Genomic DNA, 25206 nt, shown 5'->3' on the forward strand with positions numbered 1-25206 from the left:
GAAAGATCTTCACAAATTGAGTACGTCAATAATGTGGATAGCCCACCTATGGCCCTTGTGCAAGCTGATATTCGCCTCGGCTTTGAATGATAGGGTTGTTGGATATCCTCCTGAGGCATTTCGTGCCAAATTATGTCCAACTGTTGCGTTAGATCGTCTAAATCCCGAGATGATTGGGGGACCCTGCCCATAATGCTCCAAACGCTCACAATTGGTAAGAGGTCCGGTGACCTGTCTGGGCAAGGTAGTGTTTGACGAACAGTAGAAAAGCTCGCCGTGTGCTCGAGGGCAGTATTTTGCTGAAATGTAAGCCCAGGATATTGTTGACGTAGAGCTGTGCTGTAAAGGTGCCGCAGGTGACAACCAAAGGCGTCCTGCTATAAAATTTATTGCACTCCACACGACCACTCCTGGTTGTCGGGCTGTCTGACGGGCGACAGTCAGATTGTTATCCCACCGCTGTCTGTGGCATCTCCAGACACGACTTCGCAGGTCGTCGGGGCTCAGTTTGAAGCGCGACACATCACCGAAGACTATTCTACTCCAGTAAATGAGATTCCAGGCCGAAGACGTGTCTGGAGATGCCCCGAACAGCGTGATATACCAACCCGACATACGCCCTGACATTCAGAACCGATGGTCTCCTTTGTTTTTTCATTCCATAGCAAGGCTTATTGTCATTCGTGGTTGTCATTCGCGGCACCCATACAGCACAGCGGTACGTCGACAACATTCTACGCCTCTGTTTGTTGCCCTTCGTGGCAAGCCATCCAGGGTTCACATTTCAGCAAGATGCCCGCCCGTACACGACGAGATTTTCTGTTGCTTGTCAAACCCTACCTTGGCGCGCAAGATCGCCGGACCTCTCCCCGATTAAGAAAGTTTGGAGCATTGTGGGCAGGGCCTTCCAACCATCATGGGATTTCGACGATCTAACGCCCCAATTGGACATAATTTGGCACGATATCCCTCATGAGAACATGCAACAACTCTCTCAATCAATGCCAAAACGAATAACTGCTTGCATAAGGGCCAGAGGTGGACCAACGCGTTACTGACATGCTCAATTTGCTGAATATCTTTCTCTTAAATAAATCATCAATTTTGTCTGAAACTGTAATCATTTATTGGAGGTACACGTTCATCACATCTACAGATTTCCGTCCCATTCGGTTAATTCCTTCGTGGAGCGTAGTTTTTAAGAGTGTGTAATTATTGATCTTCCGAATGAAGCAAAAGTGGGTATGTGAAAATTACCGCATGGGCAGTTCAATATTACGTGCATTAGAAATACCCACAAAAGCACTTTATAGAAGATTGGAAGAGAAGACCGAAAGTAGTTCTGGAGAGCCCCAGTTTGTTTTTATGAGAAACGGGAGCATTCGAGAAGGAATTTTAGCAAAGCAGTTAATAATAGACAACAAATTTATGGAAAACAAGGAACGTACATTGCATGCGTAGATTTGAAGAAACTTGGTGGCAATTTGGAATGCAATAAAATGTTTTATATTCTTAGGCAGTGTGGTATCGATTAAGGGATAGAAGGGTAATGCATATTCTGTATAAAGTAGACCGGAGTAGCCAAAGCAGTCTGAACGATATGTCAAAACTCAGGAAGGGTAGAATGCATACTTGCACAGCAAGCAATGATATTTGTTCAAAATGGCTCTGAGCACTATGGAACTCAACTGCTGAGGTCATTAGTCCCCTAGAACTTAGAACTAGTTAAACCTAACCAACCTAAGGACATCACAAACATCCATGCCCGAGGCAGGATTCGAACCTGCGACCGTAGCGGTCTTGCGGTTCCAGACTGCAGCGCCTTTAACCGCACGGCCACTTCGGCCGGCAATGGTACTTGTGTGTTGAAGAAGCAGTGATGGGGGGAATGTTTATTACGGACAGAAAGTAAGCTTGATACGATTCGCTGATTACGTAGCAGTATTCGGGGAAAATGATCAGGAATGGAATTAAGGGATGATAGCTGTAATATGTACTAAAAAAAAGAAATAAATAAAAAGCAGCTAACGTTATGGCATGTGCAGCACGTGAACATGCTGGATGGCTAAATATTGAAGTTGGAGTAGAGACTCTTGAGGAAGCGTTCGAATTTTGCTTTCAGACGTAGTAGCAAGAACCACACAAAGTAAAAAAGGCTTTCTATAAAAAGAACTGCCCTAAATATCCAGGAGTACAAACGTTGAGACTAGAAAAAGATTCATGAGACACTAATTTCGGAACGCACCAGCTGTGAGGTCACAAAACATGGACACTGGGCAATCCAGAAATCGAACGAGTAATAACATTAGAAATGTAATGTTACTGGCGGCTGTTGCAGATCAATATGATTGTTCGATTAAAGAATGAAGACGTCCTTCGACGAGTCAGCGAGGAAAAGTTTCTTAGAAAGAACATAATGAAACGAATAGACAGGATGGATGGGCACGTGCTACAGGAGTCGTTGCTGAAAACTTTAGTTAAAGGGACGGTGGAGGGAGAGAGACGCAGAACAGGCCTAAACATGAGTACATAAGGTAAATGGTCGGTGGTACTGGTGCAGGAGTTAGGTTGAAATAAGATAGCTGTCAGGCGACTAGAGTGGAGAGCTGAATCAAACAAACTTCTGACTTCATGAGTGAAACAGCAGCAAGAACAACAATAATAATACACGATTTACAAGAGTAAATTGATAAAAGCGCCAACCGTAAAAAAAAGATCAAATGAGGCCTCAATATGGGCGCATTTGAATAAGTCAGTGAGAACAAAAACCAAATGCGTCACAGGTCTCTCTAATTGCCCAGAAATAACTTGTTGTGTAAGTCTGTTTGCTCGTAGAAGAAGTGTTAGATATTGACGGCCGAAAAGGATTGCTTTGGTGTTTGTTTATACAGTAGCCGATATTAAAACTACATCAGATATAAACTGTGAAGGCCAAATTCCCGTCGTCCTACCATACGCACTATGTATTTATTCCCTGTCTTATTGGCAATCCCTCCTTAGACAAACTGAAGACTTGGTTGTTAAGAGCTAGTCGTTCGTTATTTGCCTTTTTACGCTGCACAGAGTAATGTGGAGCTAGGATTGGCATACTGGACTCGCATTCGGGACGACATTGATTCAGTCCCCGTCTGGCCCTCCGTATTTAGGATATACGCGGTTTCCTCATACTGCATAAGGCAAATTCCGGGATGGTTCCTTTGAAGAGGACATGGCCAATATCCAATATACTTCCTTCATCCTCCCCTATCTCCCCCCCCCCCCCCCCCCAATCCGAGACTGTGCTTCGTCACTAATTACACCGTCATCGGCGGGACGCTAAATCCTATCTTCCGTCGTCTTTGCGTTGCCAGTCAGGTGGGTGAATGTCTCGCTTGGCGTGCGTTTACAGAAGCATCACCCGCTCGGGAGTGAATTCCAAGAGCGGTGCTCCTGTGCGTCAGAGGGCGCGTGTGCTCGCGCAGACGTCAGGCGGACGTAAGTGAATTTCCGATAACTCACTAGCGTCCCCTCTCACTCCAGGTCACGCCTCGGTCGGAAGCCGCGGCTGGAATCTGCGCGCCCCGGAGATAAGCCTGCTGTGGGGTGGAATCGCTTATGAGCCGGAAATACACGAATTTAGCGAACGGAAATAACCGTTCTGCCGCATGTTCGTCTCGTTGGAGCCTGCCGATGATGCGCCGAAACGTTTTCGTAAAATGAACTCACTCGAAATTACCATCGATCTTTACGTCACTTTTAGTTTTACGTTTTTCTTTTTTATGGCAAGCACCTTTATGGCTCCGTCATGGACGTTGAACTGCTTCGTTCGTGTCGAATTCCAATCTGAGTAACAGTCACGTTCGCTACGAATCGAATTCTGTACGTTGTTAATGTCCATTTCTGTTAATAAAAATATATGCTTTATAGTCTAAATTGTTTCGGTCGAAAGTGAAAGTTGTCGTTTTGTCTCTGTCCTCCTCTCGTTGGTAAAGGACGGGAAGAGAGAAAGTGAGTGTTACTGGCATCATACTTCGCTTAAAAAATAAATAAATAAGAAATAAACGGGTTACCGTAAATATTTTTTAAAATTATTCTTTTCGTGGTATTCTTCAAATGTCAAACTATTCTGTACTGATAATCTGGGATTTGTATTTGTGTCCTGCTGATACACCTACTGTAATAAAAACATCGCAAATTCAGGATACAGAAGCTCGTTTAGCAGACCCATTTTCCCACCGAGCAATTAAATGTTGAAACCAGTTCCCCAGCGCTCGTAATCGATCAGGGCGGACGAGGAGTTTTTGTAAATGGCAGTACCGACGTTAATGCATCTGGGAGGCCCCATCCCCAAAACGAAACAGCGCCTGTGTTATATATACCAGTAACTCATACATCACCATTCTGAGGGCCAAAGTTACCTAAAAATATCATTGTCCAACGTAATTATGTGATTGAGTATTGCGGCGAGACGTGCAACACGGAAAAGAATCCACGGTAATGGAGACATGGAGTACTGATGTGTAAATAAAGGCTTCCAAACAGCTGGAAGTAAAGGACGTATTGACTCGAAGTAATGATGGCCTCTAAATAACAGAAGAGGGGAGAGCATGCTAAGAACAAGGACGAAAGTAGTAGTAGGAGGATGGTAGGTAGGTGGCAGATTAACGTCCCGTCGATATGGACATCCTTAGAGACTGAGAGGTACGCAATTCCACGAGGATGGGAGAGGAATTCTAAAGTGGAATCATAAAAGGGGCCATGCCAGCATTCCCCAAAAGATATTAGGGAAGACACGGAAAAACTATATGTGATCGGCTGGGGTTCAAAACTGGTGTTAGCTGTTAAGGCTTAAATAATAATGCAGGGTCTTACCGGCTATAAAGTCTCGCTCGACAAACAATATGAAAAGTTTTGTTAGTTCAAATTTTTCACAGTAGGAGTGCGAGGAAGACGTTCCTAACGGAGTAAATCGGTAAAATGTTTGTGTGTAAGAACGTTACTTTGAAAATCCAGTTGGTTACTGGAGAACAGTAGTTCCAACGGAAGTAAATGAACGCTAGATAAATGCAACACTAACTTAAAATGAAAGATTAGAGGACGTAAGCACGAATCAGAGGATAGAAATTTGTCAGCACCGGCAAGTTTAAATGGAATTTACATCTTTTTTGTGCGCCAAGATCACTATTCTGACCAAAGGGATTGATTTAAGCCGCAAGTAGACGGCTTAATACTTGGCAGTCGCAAGATTTCAACTCTGGCGAGACTTTTTATGTATTGTACTTTTTTAAGTGCAACGAGATATGCTTCAGGTAGAAATAATTATCTCAGAGAAATGGAGTAATTATGACACGAAAGTCAGTGGAATTTGTGTCGAGAAGGGTAAGGACAACGAGGTCATTGGGACTGACAAGAAATGTTGATTACTTTGTTTCAGGATACTCAATTTTACTGTGTAACTGCTTTTCGAACTTTTCTCTAATACAAGCAGTCTGTATTATATTTCTATAGGAATTCTGTGTATGTTTCTTAACCTGAAATACAGATATTTCTATATAAAAATTCTTGTGTTTATTTAGAAAATTCAGACACATCTATTTGCGCGTGTACACCAGTGGAGTGTAGGCATATCTGTTGTAGATTGTCAGCAAAAGCTATAGAGATAATGTGACAGAGCCTTATGATAAGATCTAGGTTAGCTTTTGTACCCTTTTAAAAGGTAAGGGCCAACCATTGATATTCAGCATACCGTCTTGAGGTTCTGGCTCTATGTGCAGTCAAATCGAAATACCAAAGTATAGTATTTTTTCAACAGGTCTGAACATCACACTTCTTATTCTATATTTTAAATAACGAATTGTCAGTATGTCTGCCGTTTTATTATCTATATTTGCATTTAATTCAGTTTTAAAACTGCGTTGAAACATGTGGTGCTTTTGTGAAAAATACGATATAGTGGAATAAAACCTAAAATACATATAATAGCGTGTCAGTGCAGCTGATCTTCGAAGTGACTGGACATGTGAAACTAGTTTTACGGGTGTCGTGAATGTTGAAATCAGAATTTGTGTCTCATGTGTGTGATTCATTTCACGAATGCGGCAGATAACGTAACTTTACGAGCTAAGCCGAAAGAGCCTGACGCAAACAAGAGTGGGCGTTTGTCATCCAAGTCACTATGGTCGCAACATTACGGATTCGTCGTTTTCTGAGTAACTGCTTAGCGCCGGTGAACGAACCATTCGAGGGTACGGTAAGTTGTACGTCGTGTTTTTAAGGTCGCCCTGATTGTTTTCATGTTGACTTGCCTTAAATCAGTAATCACCGTCACGAACACGTTTCAGAATATTTCGCAGTCGACACAATCCAAAATGTAATAGATTTTGCGGCTAACATGTAAATGTAGCCTAACTCCCAGGGAAAATATTAATTATGTTTTATATATAGAAATTACTTTTCTGAGAGGTGTGTGCATGTGTTTTTTTAATTCGATTTTAGTGTTAAATTTTTAACGTAAGTGATATTGGTTTTAGTAATACGTTTACGGCATTTACTTTCGTTCCTTTGCATTTCAGAGTTACTTTAGCGATCTGCATTAAAAAGCTGGTGAATCTGGGGTGGGGTAGAGGAGGGGGTGCAAGAGGGGGCGGGGCGGCAGAAGATCTTCATTTATCTGTGTCAGCTACACATTTTTCTAGTTACCTGACTTAGTTTCATGTTAAAGATTGTATTATAATAGCGTTCCGAAAGCATAGATGGCGATGTTTTCTACCGCACATGCCAGCGGGGATTCATTTAAAATAAATTAATTCGTCCTTAACAGGCCACAGCTTTTGGGCAGAGTATATTTTATTTCGCTGAAATGGGGTCGAGGCAGCCAAATTCCCCCGATGTTTCACCAAACTCATTTCGTATTATGTCAGTCTGTTGTTATTAACTCGTACACTGATTCTTAACGTAAGTAATACAGCTTGTAGTAGTTTACCGTTACTTCGATGCCTTCCTCGTTCCTACTTCCTTTCAGACGACGCTTATTGCGACAGTGTCCTTTCGTGGAAGATTTATTCCCAGTGGAGAGAGGTTAGTATTTTTTATTTTTGCGTAATAACCTCAAACTATCTTCTTAAATTTTTAAAAGCGAAGTTTTCTTAACAATCGACTAGTCCCATAGGTATGGCACAGTGTATGATATGCCTGGTTGCTCTTCAGGGATTCAATCGAAAGACAGGTCATGCATAGAATACACTCCAGAGTTGGGCTGTGTATGCGTAAAACCTGATTGGTTCAAATGGCTCTGAGCACTATGGGACTTAACTTCTGAGGTCATCAGTCCCCTAGAACTTCGAACTACTTAAACCTAACTAACCTAAGGACATCACACACATCCATGCCCGAGGCAGGATTCGAACCTGCGACCGTAGCGGTCACGCGGTTCCAGACTGAAGTGACTAGAACCGCACGGCCACACCGGCCGGCGTAAAACCTGATTATTTGTTGGTAAGAAAAATCGCGGCTGGATATAGATGGGTAAAGTTGCTGTTATGTTAAAATAACATTCTGTCTATGAACAAAGTGATTGTGCTTCAGATACAATCAAAGAACATGAATACCATCGTTACCACCATCGGCCGTACATTGGCTGTCTTCAGAATCCAAATGCCGCCTAGGACTTACAGATTCTAAAGATTCCCAATGTGTGGCTGTAACAGATAATGACTGTAATTATGTTCTGTGATAGTGTCTAAAGAAACAAAAAGAAGCGTTAACTGTTGCTAAAAGTGACCTGAAGAAAAGTCACCCAGAAACCAGGATTTTATGGATTTTTGTGGTAGCTGTTAGAAGCCTTTGGCGTCTTAAGTGACTACGCTTATTATATAACAGATAACTGAAGTACAAGGGAAACTTCATAAACTTTTGTGTAGGCTTTTACTGTCCGTCATGTGCGGAATGAAGTGAAAGTTACTCGAGCGCTGAGTCGACTCCCGAAGTGTGTGTGTGTGTGTGTGTGTGTGTGTGTGTGTGTAGGGGGGGGGGATAATTTCACTTTACAGATACGACTGAGCTAATAAAGTACAAAATTAGTTCGGTGATAGGCACGACACAATATGGGGGGAATACTAGGTAGTAAAATTACCAGCCCAGCTAACCGCGCCCAGCCCCCGTGTGGAATCAAATGGCTCTGAGCACTATGCGACTTAACTTCTGAGGTCATCAGTCGCCTAGAACTTAGAACTAATTAAACCTAACTAACCTAAGGACATCACACACATCCATGCCTGAGGCAGGATTCGAACCTGCGACCGTAGCGGTCGCTCGGTTCCAGACTGTAGCGCCCAGAACCGCACGGCCACTCCGGCCGGCCGTGTGGAATCCGCCCAGCGGATTAACAAAGAGGCCCAGTTTGCCGGCTAGCCTGGATGTGGTTTTTAGGCGGTTTCCCAAATCGGATTAAGTGAATACCGGGCTGGTGTCCAAGTCCTGCCTCATTTACGTGATTCGCAGACATGTAGAAAATGTCACAGTCTTTTACAAGGATAACACTAAGTACAGACAGAGGGGGTACACAAGTTCCTCCTGGGTGGAAAGGGTTGGCGACAGGAAGGGCACCCGGCTACCCTCTGCTACTAACATTGCCTTATCCAATAATAAATACACCTACCCTGTGAAGATATGGGATAAAGGCCAGGAAAAGCAGAAGTCTACCTAGTACAGTCAGTTTTCTGTGAAAATGTTGTAAGTTCGGTGCTTCGTAGCTGGTATGTATTTGATAAAGGACTTCATGTATTCACAAGGAGCTGCACTTAAATACTTTTGAAGTGCAGAGTCTGGTGTACAACAAGATGTCCTTTATCAGTTTGTTGTCTCTGAAATGAGCCAACGGCCTTGCCACAGTAGTAACACCGGTTCCCGTCAGATCACCGAAGTTAAGCACCGTCGAGCTTGACTAGCGCGTAGATGGGTGACCGTCTGGGGATGCATTCAGCTGTTGTCAGGCTAATTGATGCGCTACTTGATTCAGAAGTAGCCACTCCGGTTACGAACACTGACAACGGTCGGGTGAGCGGTGTCCTGCCCACATGTCCGTCCGTATTCGCACCCACTGACGATCATGCGCTGTGAATGACACGGCGTTCGATCGGTATCGTTTGGCCTTCAAGGCCTGTTTGTTTTGTCTCTGAATCGGTGTAAGGTAGCGGGATGCTAGGAGAATTTTTGATGTAGTGCCTTAAGCTACCTGGAACGAGAAGCTGCCATATAATCTTTGCAGATTAAAAAATTCGATGGACAAAACAGAAACGAAGAAGAGAATGGTTTAACGTCACATTCGTGGACCAAATCATTTTGCTTTCAGCTCGTATGGTCGCTAAATTTTACTTCCATAGCGGAAATATCTGTATTAAAAATGGGAAAATAGTACTTCTCGAATTTCCCTTGTTTCTGGAATGGCAAAAATTCTTTGTTGGCGGAGTGTGGAACTGATTCAGCTCTACGTGATTCCTCATCTTGTAACATGCCAGTTTCAACAAAAGGTTAAACCAGCTTTGAGAAATCTAACTACATATGTATGGCAATTTGAGGAATTTTTTAGATGTGGACATGTTCGTATTAAATAATTTTTGTATCTGGTATTTAGCTGGTTTTGTATATTGGCTTCCTTGACTCCAGAGTACGATTGTCATCTACGGATTTTCTTGTGCGAAGAAATATGAAATTTTTCGGGGTTGTAGAAGCTCGATGGTCAACTACGAAATAATAAATGTTCATACTTTTAACTTTTGTATTTTTGAACACTTCAAACGATTGGTTGACAAAACTTGTAACTGCTGTCATCAGATGTGAGATCTAACAAAAGTTGCTAGAAGTAAGATTTACATATTTTCGTGTTAAATAACTTCAAAATTATTCAAATCACGTAAAATTTAAGCATAGATGCTCGAAATATGACATTTACGTACAAACAGTTTTTATGAGATTATTGTCTTAAAAACGAAATTGAAACCCACCGGCGTTATAGCGCTCATAAGGTGCATTAGGCTTGATGACAGTTATCTCCTCCGTTTGAGGTTCGAGTCCTCCCTCGGGCAGGGGGTTTTGTGTTGTCCTTAGCGTAAGTTAAAGTTAGATTAAATAGTGTGTAAGCGTAGGGACCGATGACTTCAGCACTTTGGTCCCATAGGAACTTACCACCAAGCCTAATTATCTACGCATTGTGTGTTACGGAGGGTACTTTGTGTACGACTGTCACTCCCCCTCCCACCACACTTTTCTGTCTGTCGTGATAACTACTGATGGTAGGCTACCGTACGTGTTCAAATCTATCTGACTTTACTTTCATGGTCTTTTCGTAAAATTTATGTAGAAGCAACAAATATGTTGTGTGACTCTTTAAGAAAAGTAAGCTCTCTGAATTTCAGTAATAAAACCTACCATGTTGTACACTGTCCCTGTCGTAGCGTCTGACCTTGGAGCTGGATGAGCATCTCTGTGACGCTTTTGCGCTTACAAAACAAATCTGTGCCGAAACGCGCTGCTCTTCTTTGGATCTCCTTTAATTTCTCCCTCAGACATACCTATTAGTTTGAAATATTCTTTTCATATCCTTCAAGAAATACAGTACACATAAAATAGAAAGCGTAAAATTTATATGTAGTAACTTGTTACTCCTGTCTTTTCTGCATTAAAATGAGTATAGGTGTTCTATTTTCTTTAAGAAAGAGAATAACATGCATATAGTTTACGCAAGTTTGTGAACAACTGGCGTGGAGCCTCGGACGTGTCGTTTGGCTGGAGTGTTCCTAGCCTTGCCATCTGCGGTGCAGAAGGAGCACAACTGGCCGACTGTGTAAGCCGCCTGTGGCTTTCTACTCGGGGCCTCGACCGCTTATTATAGCGTGCCCGCGTGGTTTCTGACTTCATCTGCCGGTAATGAGTCGCAACAGGCGTCTAATGAGAGATAGGTGCCACCTTCCTTAAAAATATGCCAACCTCGTTGTCTGTGTTCTCTCCTCCTGCTCGGTTTATCACCACGGATGGCGTAAAATCTAGCGCTGCAGCTGTTACCTACAGCTAAAACTGAAGAAAGTTTCAGAAGTACTTTTAGGGACACTAAAGTTACCAGTTTTTGCACCTAGACAAGGACTTAGCGACTGTACACTCCCGCGAACGAAAATCGTTTCCCACCATCAGTTTCTACTTTAATTTGGATCCGCACGAACACGGGCACATTTGACCTCAAACGCGCGGAACTGCACGAAACCCTGCTTAGACGAACACTTGTTCATAAAAACAGTGGTCTGTGCCATTTACCTGCAAAATTCCGCACTTGAGTGGCAGCGCCATCAGACCGTAGCATGTCTTAGCTGCACTAACAAGTGCTAGACTTCCTTGAATTGTGTTGCTGCAGTACGAATGTGTCTCTTGGAGTGTTAGCATGTAGGTTACTGTGTAAACTGTCTACAGTGATATGAAGAGAATTAGTCCTACGGCTGTGGTCCAGATTTGCGACGACTGAATGTGGAAATGAAATCGGGGCCGAGGATAGAGGGTTCGCTGATATATTATACAACATAATAATTAGAAATATGTTGGGGATGACACAGAAATAAATGACGTTACGCTGCATAGATACACTGATTTTGAAGGACAGGAAGAATTTGAACCTGAAGGTGGGTGTTAAAGTAGTACACGAAGTTCATTTCTAGAGCAACAGAAACAGTTCAGTCAAAGTGAGTACGAACTATCTCCACCCAAGCAGTCGAGTCTCAGTGTATTAGAAGATATTCGTGACAGCGTACTAGAGAACATTTATGAAGACTATTACCATGATGACTTCAATTCCTATAGCAAACTAATGAGTGCATTAAAAGTAAATCAGGTTGCAGCTTAAATGTAAATTATGTGTCTAGCAAAAGGTGAGTAGGAGCTAGTTTCAAAGGAAACAGACTGTCCAGTTACAGACTATAAAAGGGCATGTAATATGGCAATTTGATTGAGCAAGGTCATATGGATCTGCAGTTCATTATTGACATTTGCAAATGTGGGCACTAGAAGCGTCTAAAATGGTTGACTTGGAAAATTTCAAAGTATCGATTCCTTTTATCGACAGTCTTAAGGCTGAATATGCCATTTCATCCAGGCATAGTACTACATTTGTCTCATGTAAGGAAATAGAAGACGATAACGGTGTAGCCAGAACGCGCAACAGTCTGTAGAGGAAGTGAACATGTCCATGACAGAGCAGGATGTGGAGAAAAGAAATGTTTGGAACAGTGACCAGAGTCAGTCTCAGTATGTATGAAATGTCTTTACCATCAACACAATCTCTGAGGAGAGAAACCTATAACTAGTTCAAATGGCTCTGAGCACTATGGGACTTAACTGCTGTGGTCATCAGTCCCCTAGAACTTAGAACTACTTATACCTAACTAACGTAAGGACACCACACACATCCATGTCCGAGGCAGGATTCGAACCTGCGACCGTAGAGGTCGCGTGGTTCCAGACTGTAGCGCCCTATAACTAGTGTGTCGCAGTCTGTATTTAGCTCTACCCGCGCCTACACAGTTGATGTGGCTCATCAATGACAGGCAGACAAACAAACAAGTTGTACATACGTTTTCAAAAGGCACAAGGCACTTTCGGCCCAAATATTAAAAAAAAACTTGCAGGGGCCTGTTGACGAAACATTTATGTTGATGCAAGCAAAAATGGAAAAAAATGACTAAAGAACACATGAAACGTGTGTCCTTGGCGAACATGTAATGAGTGAAAAGATCCTATTTCTATGTGATTCCTGGTCAGGCAATACAGATCGTGCCCTACTAGATGCAAGTTAAAGCGGTAGATAGTGTCACCAAGAACAACTATAGCGCCAACCTCTTGATGTTTACTTCTTTCGGCAGTATAAACGCTATATAAGGAGGATTGCTTATTTTGTAAGACTACAATGTTCCAAACCACAAGTGAAGCCACACGAGTGTTATTTCATTATCAAATTTCACTCCTTGATTTATAATCAGTTTTGTGCACCAAAGTATAGATCAATGTTGCGGTATGCTTCGCGAAGGGTAGGTTAGGACATTGACATACCCATATCATCATTTTAAAATGTAATTAGTGTGGCTTTTGATATTGCACTGCTTCAATGCGAAAGTGGATTTGAATGTAGAAACATGACTTTAGCGAGGTGTGCACATTGTTCTCTTCCACTTTGTTTTACTTACTTCATCGAAATCCCCCATGTGCACTATGAGGACTAATGTAAGCACCATTTGACGTGTTTTTTTGCGCTATTATAATTACTTTTAGCGGAGGGCTTTTGGCCCTGTTTATTGAGAATGTAATGATACACTGACGTCTTCGAATTACGTATAATTTCTCTCGTATGTTATTGATATCTTGTTAATTTGTTTTTCTCTCTTACAATGTCACTTGTAGTACAATGCATGGAAATCATACAAACCACTGTTCTTTTTAATGATCTAGTATCATTCTAAGCATGGTTTCATGAGGTTCCGAGCGTTCGATGTCAATGGTTTCGCTTGTGTTTCCTGTGCAAGCCCTCGTCATCTAGGTATCTGCATGTTGTATGGTTTGTAATATCGATCTATCCCTATATGGGTGAGTCAGTTAATTTCCAATTTTAATACACTTTCTTAATGAAAAATTTAGCAACATGTTGACCATTCAGGTGATTGTATTTTACAGTAAACTTACGTTTTTGTTTAATATGGTGGATATAGATATGGAAACGCCACAGAAACAACACATTACCTTGCCTAGTACGGTGCATGAAAACCATTAGCATTGAAAACAGCTTTCAGTTGTCCCAGAATGGATAAGTACAGGTCCTGTATGGTTTCCAGGGGAATGTTACACCATTCTTTCTGCAAAATTGTGACAAGTTCAGGCAACGGTGATGGAGGTGGATAGCAATCACGCACCGTTCTCTTCAAAGTAAACTATAAAGGTTCAATAAGATTGAGATTTCGTGACTGTGGTGACAAGGGGAGATGCGAAAATTTATCGCCGTACTCTCGAAACCAATCCTTTGCGATGCGAGCTGTGTGGACAAGGGCCCTGTCGTCTTGGAACACCGCATCACCGTTGGGGAAGAAGTATTATACCATGGGAAGGACATGATCAGCCAACGGGTTCAAAAAATCCTTAGCAGTAATGTGACCTTGAAGAGTAACCATGAGACCACGACATGTCTGCCCAAATCATCAGCCGGTAGCAGTGGCCGAGCGGTTCTATGCGCTTCAGTCCGGAACCCTGCGACTGCAACGGTCGCAGCTTCGAATCCTGCCTTGGGCATGGATGTGTGTGATGTCCTTAGGTTAGTTAGGTTTAAGCAGTTCTAAGTCTAGGGGACTCATGACCTCAGATGGTAAGTCCCATAGTGCTCAGAGCTATTTGAACCCAAATCATCACCGAATCTCCGCGATGTTTTACCCTTGGGACGTCCTCAGCCATAAGTCGAAAACAGTGTGAAACGAGACACGTCCAACCAAACGACTTCCTTCTATTGCTCCGTAGTCCGGGTTTTATGGCTTCGGCGCCACGTTTTCCTGTTAGGGGAATTTGCATCACTGATGAGTAGTCCTGGAATTCCAGCGCACCCTGTAGTTCCCTACCTGTGGAGCTCTCTTCGTGCTGTTTCGGTGCTGACGGGGTTCAACAGTGCGACATTCAGTTCTGTAGTGATTGATGCAGCTGTCGTCCTCTTATTTTTCGTCACAGTCCTCTTCAGTGACCGTCGCGTCACGATCTCTCAACACAGTCCCGTCTGCATTGTGACTTACCAGATGATGTTTTTCCACTCTCCTTGTATGCGGTATAAATCGGAAATGCTTCCATTGTGGCGCACAGTCGTTTCCTTGTGTAGAAAGTAAGACGTGTAGAAGGTCATTTTTTCTTTCTGAAAGCCAAGAGTGCAGTGGTTCTCACGTAGTCCTTTTTTGTTGATGCCTTTGTCTTTGAATAACACAGCAGAGAGTAGTACTTAGCTACAGAAATAAGACAATAAATGCAAATATTGTCGCTATGTAGATATGATGCGATAGCACCAAATGACGAACGCGTGCCCTTTAAACCATGAGGTCAATCCTAAGTATAAATTTGGTGTCTGGTGTAGTAAACTATTTTCATCCATTTTTCGATTCTATAAAATAAATGTGACATTTCGTGGAAAGTTGTTGAAGGCGGTCTGTTAAAAGTCTCAAGTCAAGCAAAATAATTTGTGCTGTACAAAGAATTGCATCATTATGCGGAAATCATCGAACAGAATTAGAGCTTATTCTACAGTGGTCTACTAATAATGTTAGATATTAACAGTTAAAATTGTAGACAGCTACTCACATGTCACTAGTTATTTCTGAAGCAACCATGAACTGACAGAAGGAAATGTATGTGTCACGAAGTATAATCGAAGATGAGCTGCATGTGATTTTGAGCTACCGCTAGTTAATGTATTTCCAGAAAACGTCATAGTTCTCACCTATCGAGTCTAGTTGGTTGCATGATTGGCACACAGGCAGGTCAAGTGAAAGGTAAACATTCACATCATTATGCCTTAGACTATTGGTACTAGAAGGATAAGACTTTACCTGTACGGCTAGCAGGTGATGAGAACAGGTACAACTCGAAGCTGTCGTCGCTGGTGTGCCTAACCTATGTCGCATCGTGTAGAATTAAGCCCCTTGTTCGTTAAGTATAAAGCTCTAAAATGCGTATTGGACTGTGAGCTAGAGCCGCCGACAATTCAGGTTATAACAAACGTTTGACTACATTAGCGCAAATGTCAGCAAAAGAGGTTGTGTTTTCAGGCACATACCTCTTGTCTTCAAAAGTTGCGTGTTCCATCGTACGTTATGAACAGCAACACTGGACGTAAGGTAGACACAGTCGTACGGTGTACCTTTTAGATCATCGGTAATCTTGACTGCTATGGATTGCGGATATTTCCAAAGGCATTGTTAAGTTCGGCAAGTTGTATAGCGTTGAGCCATACTGTTTCGTCAGTTGGGAGCACTTTAATCGCTACTTGTCCAGCGAATCCTGGACGATCTCTTTCTGTTTGGATACCGGTTGCATTCTACATCAGGGTTTCGAATAAGAACTGAACAGAAGTAGTTAACTACAAATTCAACAAAATGAGAACGTTACTGTATGATAATTTCTCAGTTTTAAAACATGAACATTGTGTATTGAATTGTTGCGTATGGTTCTTTTTCCGTGGAAGCCTGAAACTAGTCATTCAAAGGAGAACGCTTGAACAAATTTCGCATTACTGCTAAAGCCAACCTGCATATTACCATTAAAGTCAGGCAGATTACACCCCTAATTCTGATGGAAAATCGAAAGCCATGAAAGGGTAGTCATCACATCACTAACCAGGTACCAAAAACATTCAGTAACTCAGTTTTTCGTGGGGATGAAGAAGAATGGAATGAGCAGTTTTCAAAGTACGCAGGAGACTGGCTATGGTGGTAGACGACGAATACGACAACGTCGATGTGTGTTCCAGAAGTTAGTACCAGTGCCTTGTGGAATATAATCGAAACAGACTTACGTGGAATACCTTGGAGAAACTGCATTCTTACGCAATGCCCAGTCGCAAGCGTGTGACTGCAACTCGGGCTGACGTCACAAAACACTGTTTTTTGCTAGAGGAGTTGGTCAGTATGAAAATTCATTCGTTTATTTATATCGGAATTAGTCAGGAGAGGCCTGAATTTTGCGATAAATTTATGGTAATGCTGTACTTACGATGCTTTTACAACAGTACATTTAATCTGCGAGGTGGCGCAGTGGTTAGCACACTGGACTCGCATTCGGGAGGACGACGGTTCAATCCCGTCTCCGGCCATCCTGATTTAGGTTTTCCGTGATTTCCCTAAATCGTTTCAGGCAAATGCCGGGATGGTTCCTCTGAAAGGGCACGGCCGATTTCCTTCCCAATCCTTCCATAACCCGAGCTTGCGCTCCGTCTCTAATGACCTCGTTGTCGACGGGACGTTAAACACTAACCACCACCACCACCACATTTAATCTAAAAGGGCGTTGCAGTTGATCAAATGAAGTACATATAAACCGAATATAGACAGAATTGTACGAGATTGTTTATTGAGATTAGGTTTCAAAGATGTTTATGAGCTTCATAAACCCAAAAAACGCGTGTCGCAAGCTTTTAGCGCTGTGTTTTGTTAGAGCCGAAAAGGAGAGGCGTGGCTAACCTGTGACTGCACTATTTATGTGTCGCTTAAAAGGCGACCAGCGGCCCACGCTTTCACTATAAGTTTTTTGTATCTGGCATTCGGAAGTCCCGAAGCGAGTAAGGTTTCTTGCCTGCCCGGCCGAGGAAACACTAGTCGCCTGTCGCTGGTTTCGTACTATAGCCGTGCACAGCTTTAGCTTTTTTTCTCCTTACAGACCTCTGCAGTTGCATAACGCATAATTCAGTTGCCTCGCGGCTTGTATTGTGGCCGCTAGCGAGTAAACTTACACGGATGAAATCTCCGATGAATACATGTACTTATCAGATCCACGCAGTCCACGTGCGACTGTACTGAAAATTTGTCAGAATCGCTTTGTTTCAGAGCTAATGAGACTTCTTTGCTCTGTCTTCTTGTGATCTTGGAAAAATTATAATTTTTTTTTACTCCTTCCCATGTTGTTGCTTCTTCTTTTGTTTAGTGTTCCACGACAGCGAGGTTATTAAAGACAGAAGTTGCTTTTAGCAAACCGTTTTGCCTTAATAAAGAATTGTCAAAATTAGTACAGCTTTGGCTAAATAATAGCCTGTGAAATAGGCGACGTGTTAAAATTAGTCTATCGCCAATATTTTCAAACATAGTCATTCGGCATGTTGTTAGTGTGTCCACAGATAGACCACAGGCCTTGACCAACAGAGGTTGCGCAGCACGTTACTGCTGGTCGCATCTGTTTTGCGTTACAGGCTCAAGAGCTAAACAGACGAAAGGAGAAGCCGATTTCTTTGATAAGACAAGTACAGTCTCCGGCAAGTTACAGGGCTTGGATTCAGGCGTGGGTGATACTCCTCACCGTGACCACGTGCTGTTTTCGTAACCTAAGGTCATTTTGACATACAGAGCGGGTACGAGCTAAATGTTTAACTGTGTCCGCTCCATTGTTGGCGAATGTAACGAGCTGTCGTTAATCATTAACTAAGGATTCGGAACGTATCTGTTCGCAGTGGAATGTCATTATTATTCTGCGGAGTCATGTAGCTGTCATTAGGAAGATGACAGCTTCCCACTCCCCTGCGTTCGGCAGTCCTGTATAAGTACTGCTTAAATGTTCACGCTGTCTTCTTGCCACTGTTCATTCACCACCCCCTCTAAAGCTCATTGTTAACTGCTTCTCCATAACCTTGTGCGATTCAGATATCAGCGTCTGCCTTCAGTAACGATGAGTGGGTGTATGTATTTGAGTGGTTTCTGTTGTGTCGGGCATGTCCAACAGAACAGACACCACTCAAATATATACGTTTCTGTAAGAGATCGACGGCACATTGATGTCGGTTTCCGTGCGGGTGCACTAGTATCGTCCGAACACCTACGGAAGTCAGTAGGGGTTAATGGTCGGTGGACGCTGCCTTGCAGCGTGCGTTAAGCTGAAAATTTGAGTAGGTCAGGTACCGTGTCCGGATGGCCGAAGAGGTTAGGGAATCGCTCATGAGAAGCGGTAAATCCGGGTTCGAGACCCGGTCCGGCACGAGTTTTCAGCTTTCGCTATTGCAGTAGCACAATTCCCTGTGCGGCTGGAAGTCACCTATTTCCATCCATCCCTTCCCTTTCTTTCCCCATTGTCTATTGCTTATAAATATGAGAGGCACGTGACCTCCACCCATCCTGCATGATCAGGCATTAGCGTGGAGCGAGGACAACCTGATAAGGTCAGAACAGCGTACGAGACGTCTAATCGGGCAAAATTTACTAGATAACGAAACATTGAAAATGCACCATTTCGTTCTCTGCCTCGTGATGACTGGGTGTTGTGTGATGTCCTTAGGTTAGTTAGCTTTAAGTAGTTCTAAGTTCTAGGGGACTGATGATCATAGATGTTAAGTCCCATAGTGTTCAGAGCCATTTGAACCATTTGCACCATTTCGGAAGATCAATCATAACTCAGCGATGAGCGCGCGAAAGAGCGTGCATTTAAACTAACATGCTCCCCAGCTAATACCCGTTATGCTGAAGAGCTCAGTTGCTAATTAAATGAACTGTTTTTAATTTTTAGTGATTGTACAGAGATAATTAATGAACTTCTATTCTTCTAAGTACAGCAGACCAGCAAGTGTGAACTATGACAAGAAAATGTTCCACCAGGATAGCAGAGCGCGTTAACGCGCTGCTTCCGGGACGGGGGATAGTGAGCCTGACGCGGATCGAATCCGCCTTGCGGGTTAGCGACGAGAGCTAGTGAGCACGTAAGCCTGGATGTGGTTTCCCACATCCCACTAGGTAAATACCGAGCCGCTACCCACGTCCCGCCTCAAATACGCGCTGCGCCAACGTGTGGAAAATGTTCTCATACTTGCACATGAGATTTACTCCAGACGTAGACAGATGGGGTGCACAGATTCCGTCGTGGAATACTGAATAGTATTCTGATAACCTTAGATGATTAGTCTCTTTAAACCCATCATCATCATCATCATCATCATCATCATCACACCACCACCACCACCACCAAGACTGGTGGAACATAAATTGTTTAAACAGATTTCATAGTTTTCAAATAACATTTTTACAGCCAATGTTCAAAGTTCCTGGCTCCAAAGCTGACGTCGGCGAAGATATCATTGGCGCACCCTCTCGACAACATCGTGCATGTTAGGAATGATTGCCGCGGCCTCAAAAATTCTTGTGACCAGATATTCAAGAGTGTTGGCTTCCGCGAGTTCGCCACTGACTGGTGTTCTGTGGGTACAGCTCCACAACGCTGCGTTCGGGCGTATGGTTGAATGGCAAATTTTGATCGTTTCGATCTGCCCCAGTCTGACCTCATCAGGTTGTTTTTCTCCTCTGTACAGTGTGTCCAAGGAGGAATGGTCAATATTACGGGATATGACAGAAACGATCATTCGAAGCAAAAAAGTTCCGTAAACATGGGCTCTAACTTGCGTACCTCAAGAGCTCTGGGCAGTTCTTCAGTAGAAGAGATGTTTCACAGTAGCGAAGATGAAGTAATACTCGTAGCTCTTGTATCCATTCTAGAGTCCATATTTCTGTCCTGTTCCCGAATACTGACCATTCCTCTTGGAGCATCCTGTGTGTGTGTGTGTGTGTGTGTGTGTGTGTGTGTGTGTGTGTGTGTGTGTGTGTCTTTAATACTAGTTTTATGTCTTGACGACATTTCCACTGTGTCAATTTTGATTTTAAAAAGAAATAGCTCTGTGAAAGTGGACTAGCAGTTGACTGCACACGTGTTATCGCACCATATGCGAAAACGTCGTAAACGAGGTTTTTGACACAAAACAAATCAGGCTGAAGCTTTAGATTCGTGTTTTCCAAATATGTTCAGCTAATTGTGGTTGCCAACAAAGGAGTAACCTTTAGAGTCTGCACATGGAAAAATGGAAATTTGTGGTAAAGTCCTATGGGACCAAACTGCTGAGGTCATCGGTCCCTAAGCTTACACACTACTTAATCTAACTTACGCTAAAAACAACACACACACACTCATGCCCGAGGGAGGACTCGAACCTCTTACGGGAGCAGCCGCGCGAACCGTGACAAGGCGCCCCAGACCGCACAGTTACCCCGCGCCGCGTCTGCACATGTTTACATTCATCTACGTCTGCATGGATACTCTTTAACTCACCGTAAGTGATCGGGACAGGGGTCACCGAACTACCTTAAAAATAATTCCTTATTACTCCAGTCTCGAACAGCACGCAGAAAAAATGAAGATCGATGTCTTTCCGTGCGAGCTCTGATTTGTTATTTTATTATGACGATCGTTTCTCCCTGTGCAGGTCGGCGGCAACAAAATATTTTCGCATTCTGAGGAGAAAGTTGTTGATTCAAATTTCGTGGAAAGATACCGCCGCAACGAAAAATGCATGTGTTTTAATGGTGTCTACCACAAATCCTGTATAATGTCCCCTATTTCTCGATAATACAAAACGTGCTGCTCTTCTTTGAACTTTCTCGATGTACTCCGTTAATCTTACCTGGCTAGGATCACACACTGCGCAGCAGTACTCCAGAAGAGGACGGACAAGCGTAGTGTAGGCCTTAGTTCTCGAAACAATCATCTATCATCGTATGGTGGTGGTGAAAGCAACTTCCGAATAGTTGAGTGCTCTACTTAGGAAGGTTCTATTGGATTGTACACGGTCCAGTCACGTTAATGTGACCACCGCCTGTGTTCGACGTCAACGTGCAATTCCCGTTCACAGACTGCAGGTGGCAGCACTGGCAGTGGAAGGTATATAAAGCGTGTCGGGGGACGCGGAAAACTGTGCAGTCGCAATGCGGAAACGGAGCGGTTTATGTGACGTCCAAAAGGGCATGGTCTTGGCTTTCGGGCCAAGGATGGAAGCTTTTCCGAAACGACTAAATTTGTAAACTATTCACGTGCCGCCGTGGTTAAAGCATACCGTGCATGACAAAATGGAAATATCCAAAACCGGTTCGGAGGCAACTGTGGTGCACCACAGTGATGAGTGACGGCTGCGGAGGTGTGTACAGGCGGCTAGACGTGTAACTGTTCAGCAACTGACGGTCCAGATGAACAAAGGGGCTACCAACAATGTCTCCTCAACGACCGTTCAGCGAACGTTGCTCCATATGGACCTCCGCAGCGGACGCCTGGTTGATGCACACATTCTGACTGCTGGTCATCGGCGACAAAGGCTGGATTTTCACGCCAGTACTCAACTGCACGTGCACTGTGTGGCGATAGGTTGTCTTTCCGGATGAATCACGTTTTATGCTCCGTCGGACAGATGGCCATTGGCGTATCCGACGCGAAACGGTTGAAGGCAAACATCCTGAAACAATCGTCGGCCGGATGAGGGAACTTCATGGTCCGGGGAATGTTTTCGTGGCTTTCTCTGGGTGATCTCGTCATTCAGGAAGGCACAGAGGGTCAGCACAAGTAAACATCTGTCTGTAGGGTCAATGTTCGTCCCTATATGCGGTTTGTTTTCCTCGCCACGATGGCATCTACCAGCAGGACAATGCAACCCATCACACAGCTTGGAGTGTACGTGTGTGGTTCGAAGAGCACAAGGAGTAGTTTACCGTACCCCTGGCCACCAAACTCGCCAGGTATAAACCCAATCGATCGCGCTGTACGCGTCATCGATCCTCAACCGAGGAACCCCATGCAGCTGGCCACGGCATTGGAGTCGGTATGGCACTATATTCCTGTCGGCACCTTCGAGAACCTCATCGACACTCTTCCTGCACGTCTCGCACCGGTCTGCGCTGCATAATGTGGTTATTCGCTCTTTTGACGATTGGGGACATTAATGTGACTGGAGAGTGTAGAAAGTCTAGCATAGTTTCATGGCGAGCGTTGCTCGCAGATTGGGTTTCTTTATCATCTGCGCTTAAGAATCTTGGGTGCAAGTTTCTTCGTGCTCTAAGATTTGCGCCAGTTTGTTTTTCTTGTTACTGCGCAAGCAAACTAGACCGTTAGGAGCAGACTCATCTCTGAGTCACCCACCTCGTGGCACATGCGCACGACTAGTGGAGGGAAGAACACTTGCGGTCACACACAACTTGCTGTTGATGCAGCTGAAAGATCAGCCTGCAGACTCTGTGTCCTGCTCTCCGCTGACCTCGTCTAGTATTGGAATCGAGGAAAGAACTGGAATAAACGTACTAAATAAAGTAACATCATTATAACGCTTTTTGACTGTTCTCTTTAATCGGGCAACTGCAGGCTACTTTCAACAAACATGTCACTGTATGTTATGTATTAATGAGTGAACTCGCACTTGAAGGGCCGTTGAAGTTTAATTCAATTGCGAATTTAAAATGCGGTGGCACTTCTCGTCCTTAGGAGCCTTTCTTTTTTAATGCCTTTAGCTAGGTATTGTAGTTGTATGGAATATAAATGAGAGTATAAACTTACGTGATCACTTTCTGTTACAGGAGGCTAGTGAAAAACTATCAACCTAAGAAGAAAGATGAAGAAGACTATCAGTAAGTACTATTTACATTCTCTCTCTCTCTCTCTCTCTCTCTCTCTCTCTCTCTCTCTCTCTCTCTCTCTCTCTCTCCACCTCCCCCGCCCCGCCCCCCCCCCCCTTCCGAATGTCAGCGCCTTGATGTCATCAGTAATCTACTTTCGGAGTGTGTAAGATAAGTTTTTTCATCATGGCGAGTGCCGACTTCTTTTCTTATCTTTGCCCATTTAAGTCAATACTGTTGACTGTGCTCTCGAACGGACACTAAATTACAATTTAAATCTCAAGAGTGCACGTAGATACTATATCCTTAAATTGTTAATACGCGTGAAATGGATCCTCATACCGCGAAAAAAAATTTGAATCACGGATATAACAATGGGGCGTCCCACCTAAGTTGAGCAGCTGAAGTATTTAATAACCACCAACGATGTGCAGACCTGATGCTCGAACTTGCTTCCCAACATTCCGCAAAAAGCATTTATATCTGGTCTCAAATACTTAACAGCTGCGTAAACTGCGCTAGGAGTAATCTGTCGTCTCATTTCACAAACAGTTGAAGATATAGAAACAAAACTTCTGATAAGTTACAGTACTGAAAGGACAGAGTATTTTAAAGTTGAAACTTCATGGCAGATTAAAGCTGTGGGTCGGATTGTGACTGAAATTTAGGACCTTCTCCTTTCACGGCCAAGTGCTCTGCCAACTAAATTTCGCAGGTGCGACTGGAGACCCGTAGAGTAACAGGTTTCAAGGTCATTGCTCATAACATTTTGTTTTCCTGTGGTATCTAAGCAAATATAGTTTTTTTTTTTTCAAATGTAACTGTGTACTTTTTTTATGGGCACTCGGAATTTGGCACTTAAAATTTGGAGTATAGTGATATGACACTAGGAAAAGTTCTCAGGGAAACATTTGCACTAAGCTTCCCTGCAAGCCATAACAAGCGTCCGGTCATTGTACTCTTAACAAAATTTAGGACTAATTCTTAAGACGTACGTAGTGCCATTTATAAAATCTCATACTTCAGTATCTCGACGGAAACAGTTGTATTAATCATGTAAGAACATCATATTTTTTATTTGTTTACTGTCACTTTCCTGAAACATTATTTCGCTCTCTCGAACCGTTCATTAGCTGTTAAGTGCATAAAAGTTAACAAGCGACACCCAGAATATTGAAATGGATATCTCTGCAGCCCTGAAACTTCAGAACCCAACTGTTGCTAACTTGAGAGGAAAATGAAGATATAACAAGAAAAATAGATTTGAAATTAAACTGGCGCGTATTTGGTTACAGCTTGTTCTCACTGTAGCGAGAGGTGAGAGTCGCTTCCGAAAGATCAGTGGAATGCCGCTAGAATAGGTCTCAGAATTTGTGTAGCGTCCAGAGTACGTACACGGGGTTGGGGAAACAACAAGAAACACTCTATCAGGCATGGTACACTGTTCTGTGAAACTTAAGGACGAGACAGATAATTCAGTGGAAATGAATGAAAGTACAGGTTGCCAGATGTTTTCCAGTTGTGCACAGAAAGATGTACGTCACATGACGTGAGTTCAGTGTGACTATAGCGCCAAATGGGGCTGGCCCCGCAACACGAGGCAGTGGGTGGAGCGCTGAAAGACAGTGTTTGTCGATCAGCGAGTAGCTTGGATGCGCGGCGGTGGTGGTGGTGGTGGTCTTCGTTACAACGTGGGTCGGAGACCTTTGGATGACTTCACACGGAGAAGAATCATTGAGAAATATGAAGCAGAGAGCGTTTCGAACCACGGGCAGTGCTGCCCCGTGGAGGTGTTCGACCACGTTCAACCACAGCAGCAGGTGACCGCTACATTGTGCAACAGTCAAAAGGGGACCCACGTCAAACAGCGCATGTAGTTGCAGCAACATTTAACAGGAGTACAAAGCACGCATTCTCACGGTCCACAGTGACACGGCGACTGCGTAGAGGCATTCTCTTTGTCCGCCTGCCAGTATGTTGCGTTCCGTTGACACCCGCTCTTCGGCGGCATCTATTGCGATGGTGCGAAGAGGCTAGGACTGGACCAACGAGGAGA

General features: G+C 43.5%; 1 protein-coding gene across 5 annotated transcripts in view; it reads left to right on the forward strand.

Annotated features, from left to right (window-relative positions):
* Positions 1 to 25206, forward strand: part of LOC124556796 (formin-binding protein 1-like) — a 358048-nt gene that overhangs the window by 182282 nt on the left and 150560 nt on the right. For all 5 annotated transcript variants that reach the window (XM_047130811.1, XM_047130808.1, XM_047130809.1 and 2 more), the window contains exon 3: positions 23112 to 23162. In XM_047130811.1, the coding sequence (XP_046986767.1) occupies positions 23112 to 23162 (51 nt within the window). The remainder of the gene's footprint in view (positions 1 to 23111; positions 23163 to 25206) is intronic.

Source organism: Schistocerca americana, chromosome X (assembly GCF_021461395.2).
Source record: "Schistocerca americana isolate TAMUIC-IGC-003095 chromosome X, iqSchAmer2.1, whole genome shotgun sequence".
In the NCBI taxonomy this organism is placed as follows: Eukaryota; Metazoa; Arthropoda; class Insecta; order Orthoptera; family Acrididae; genus Schistocerca; species Schistocerca americana.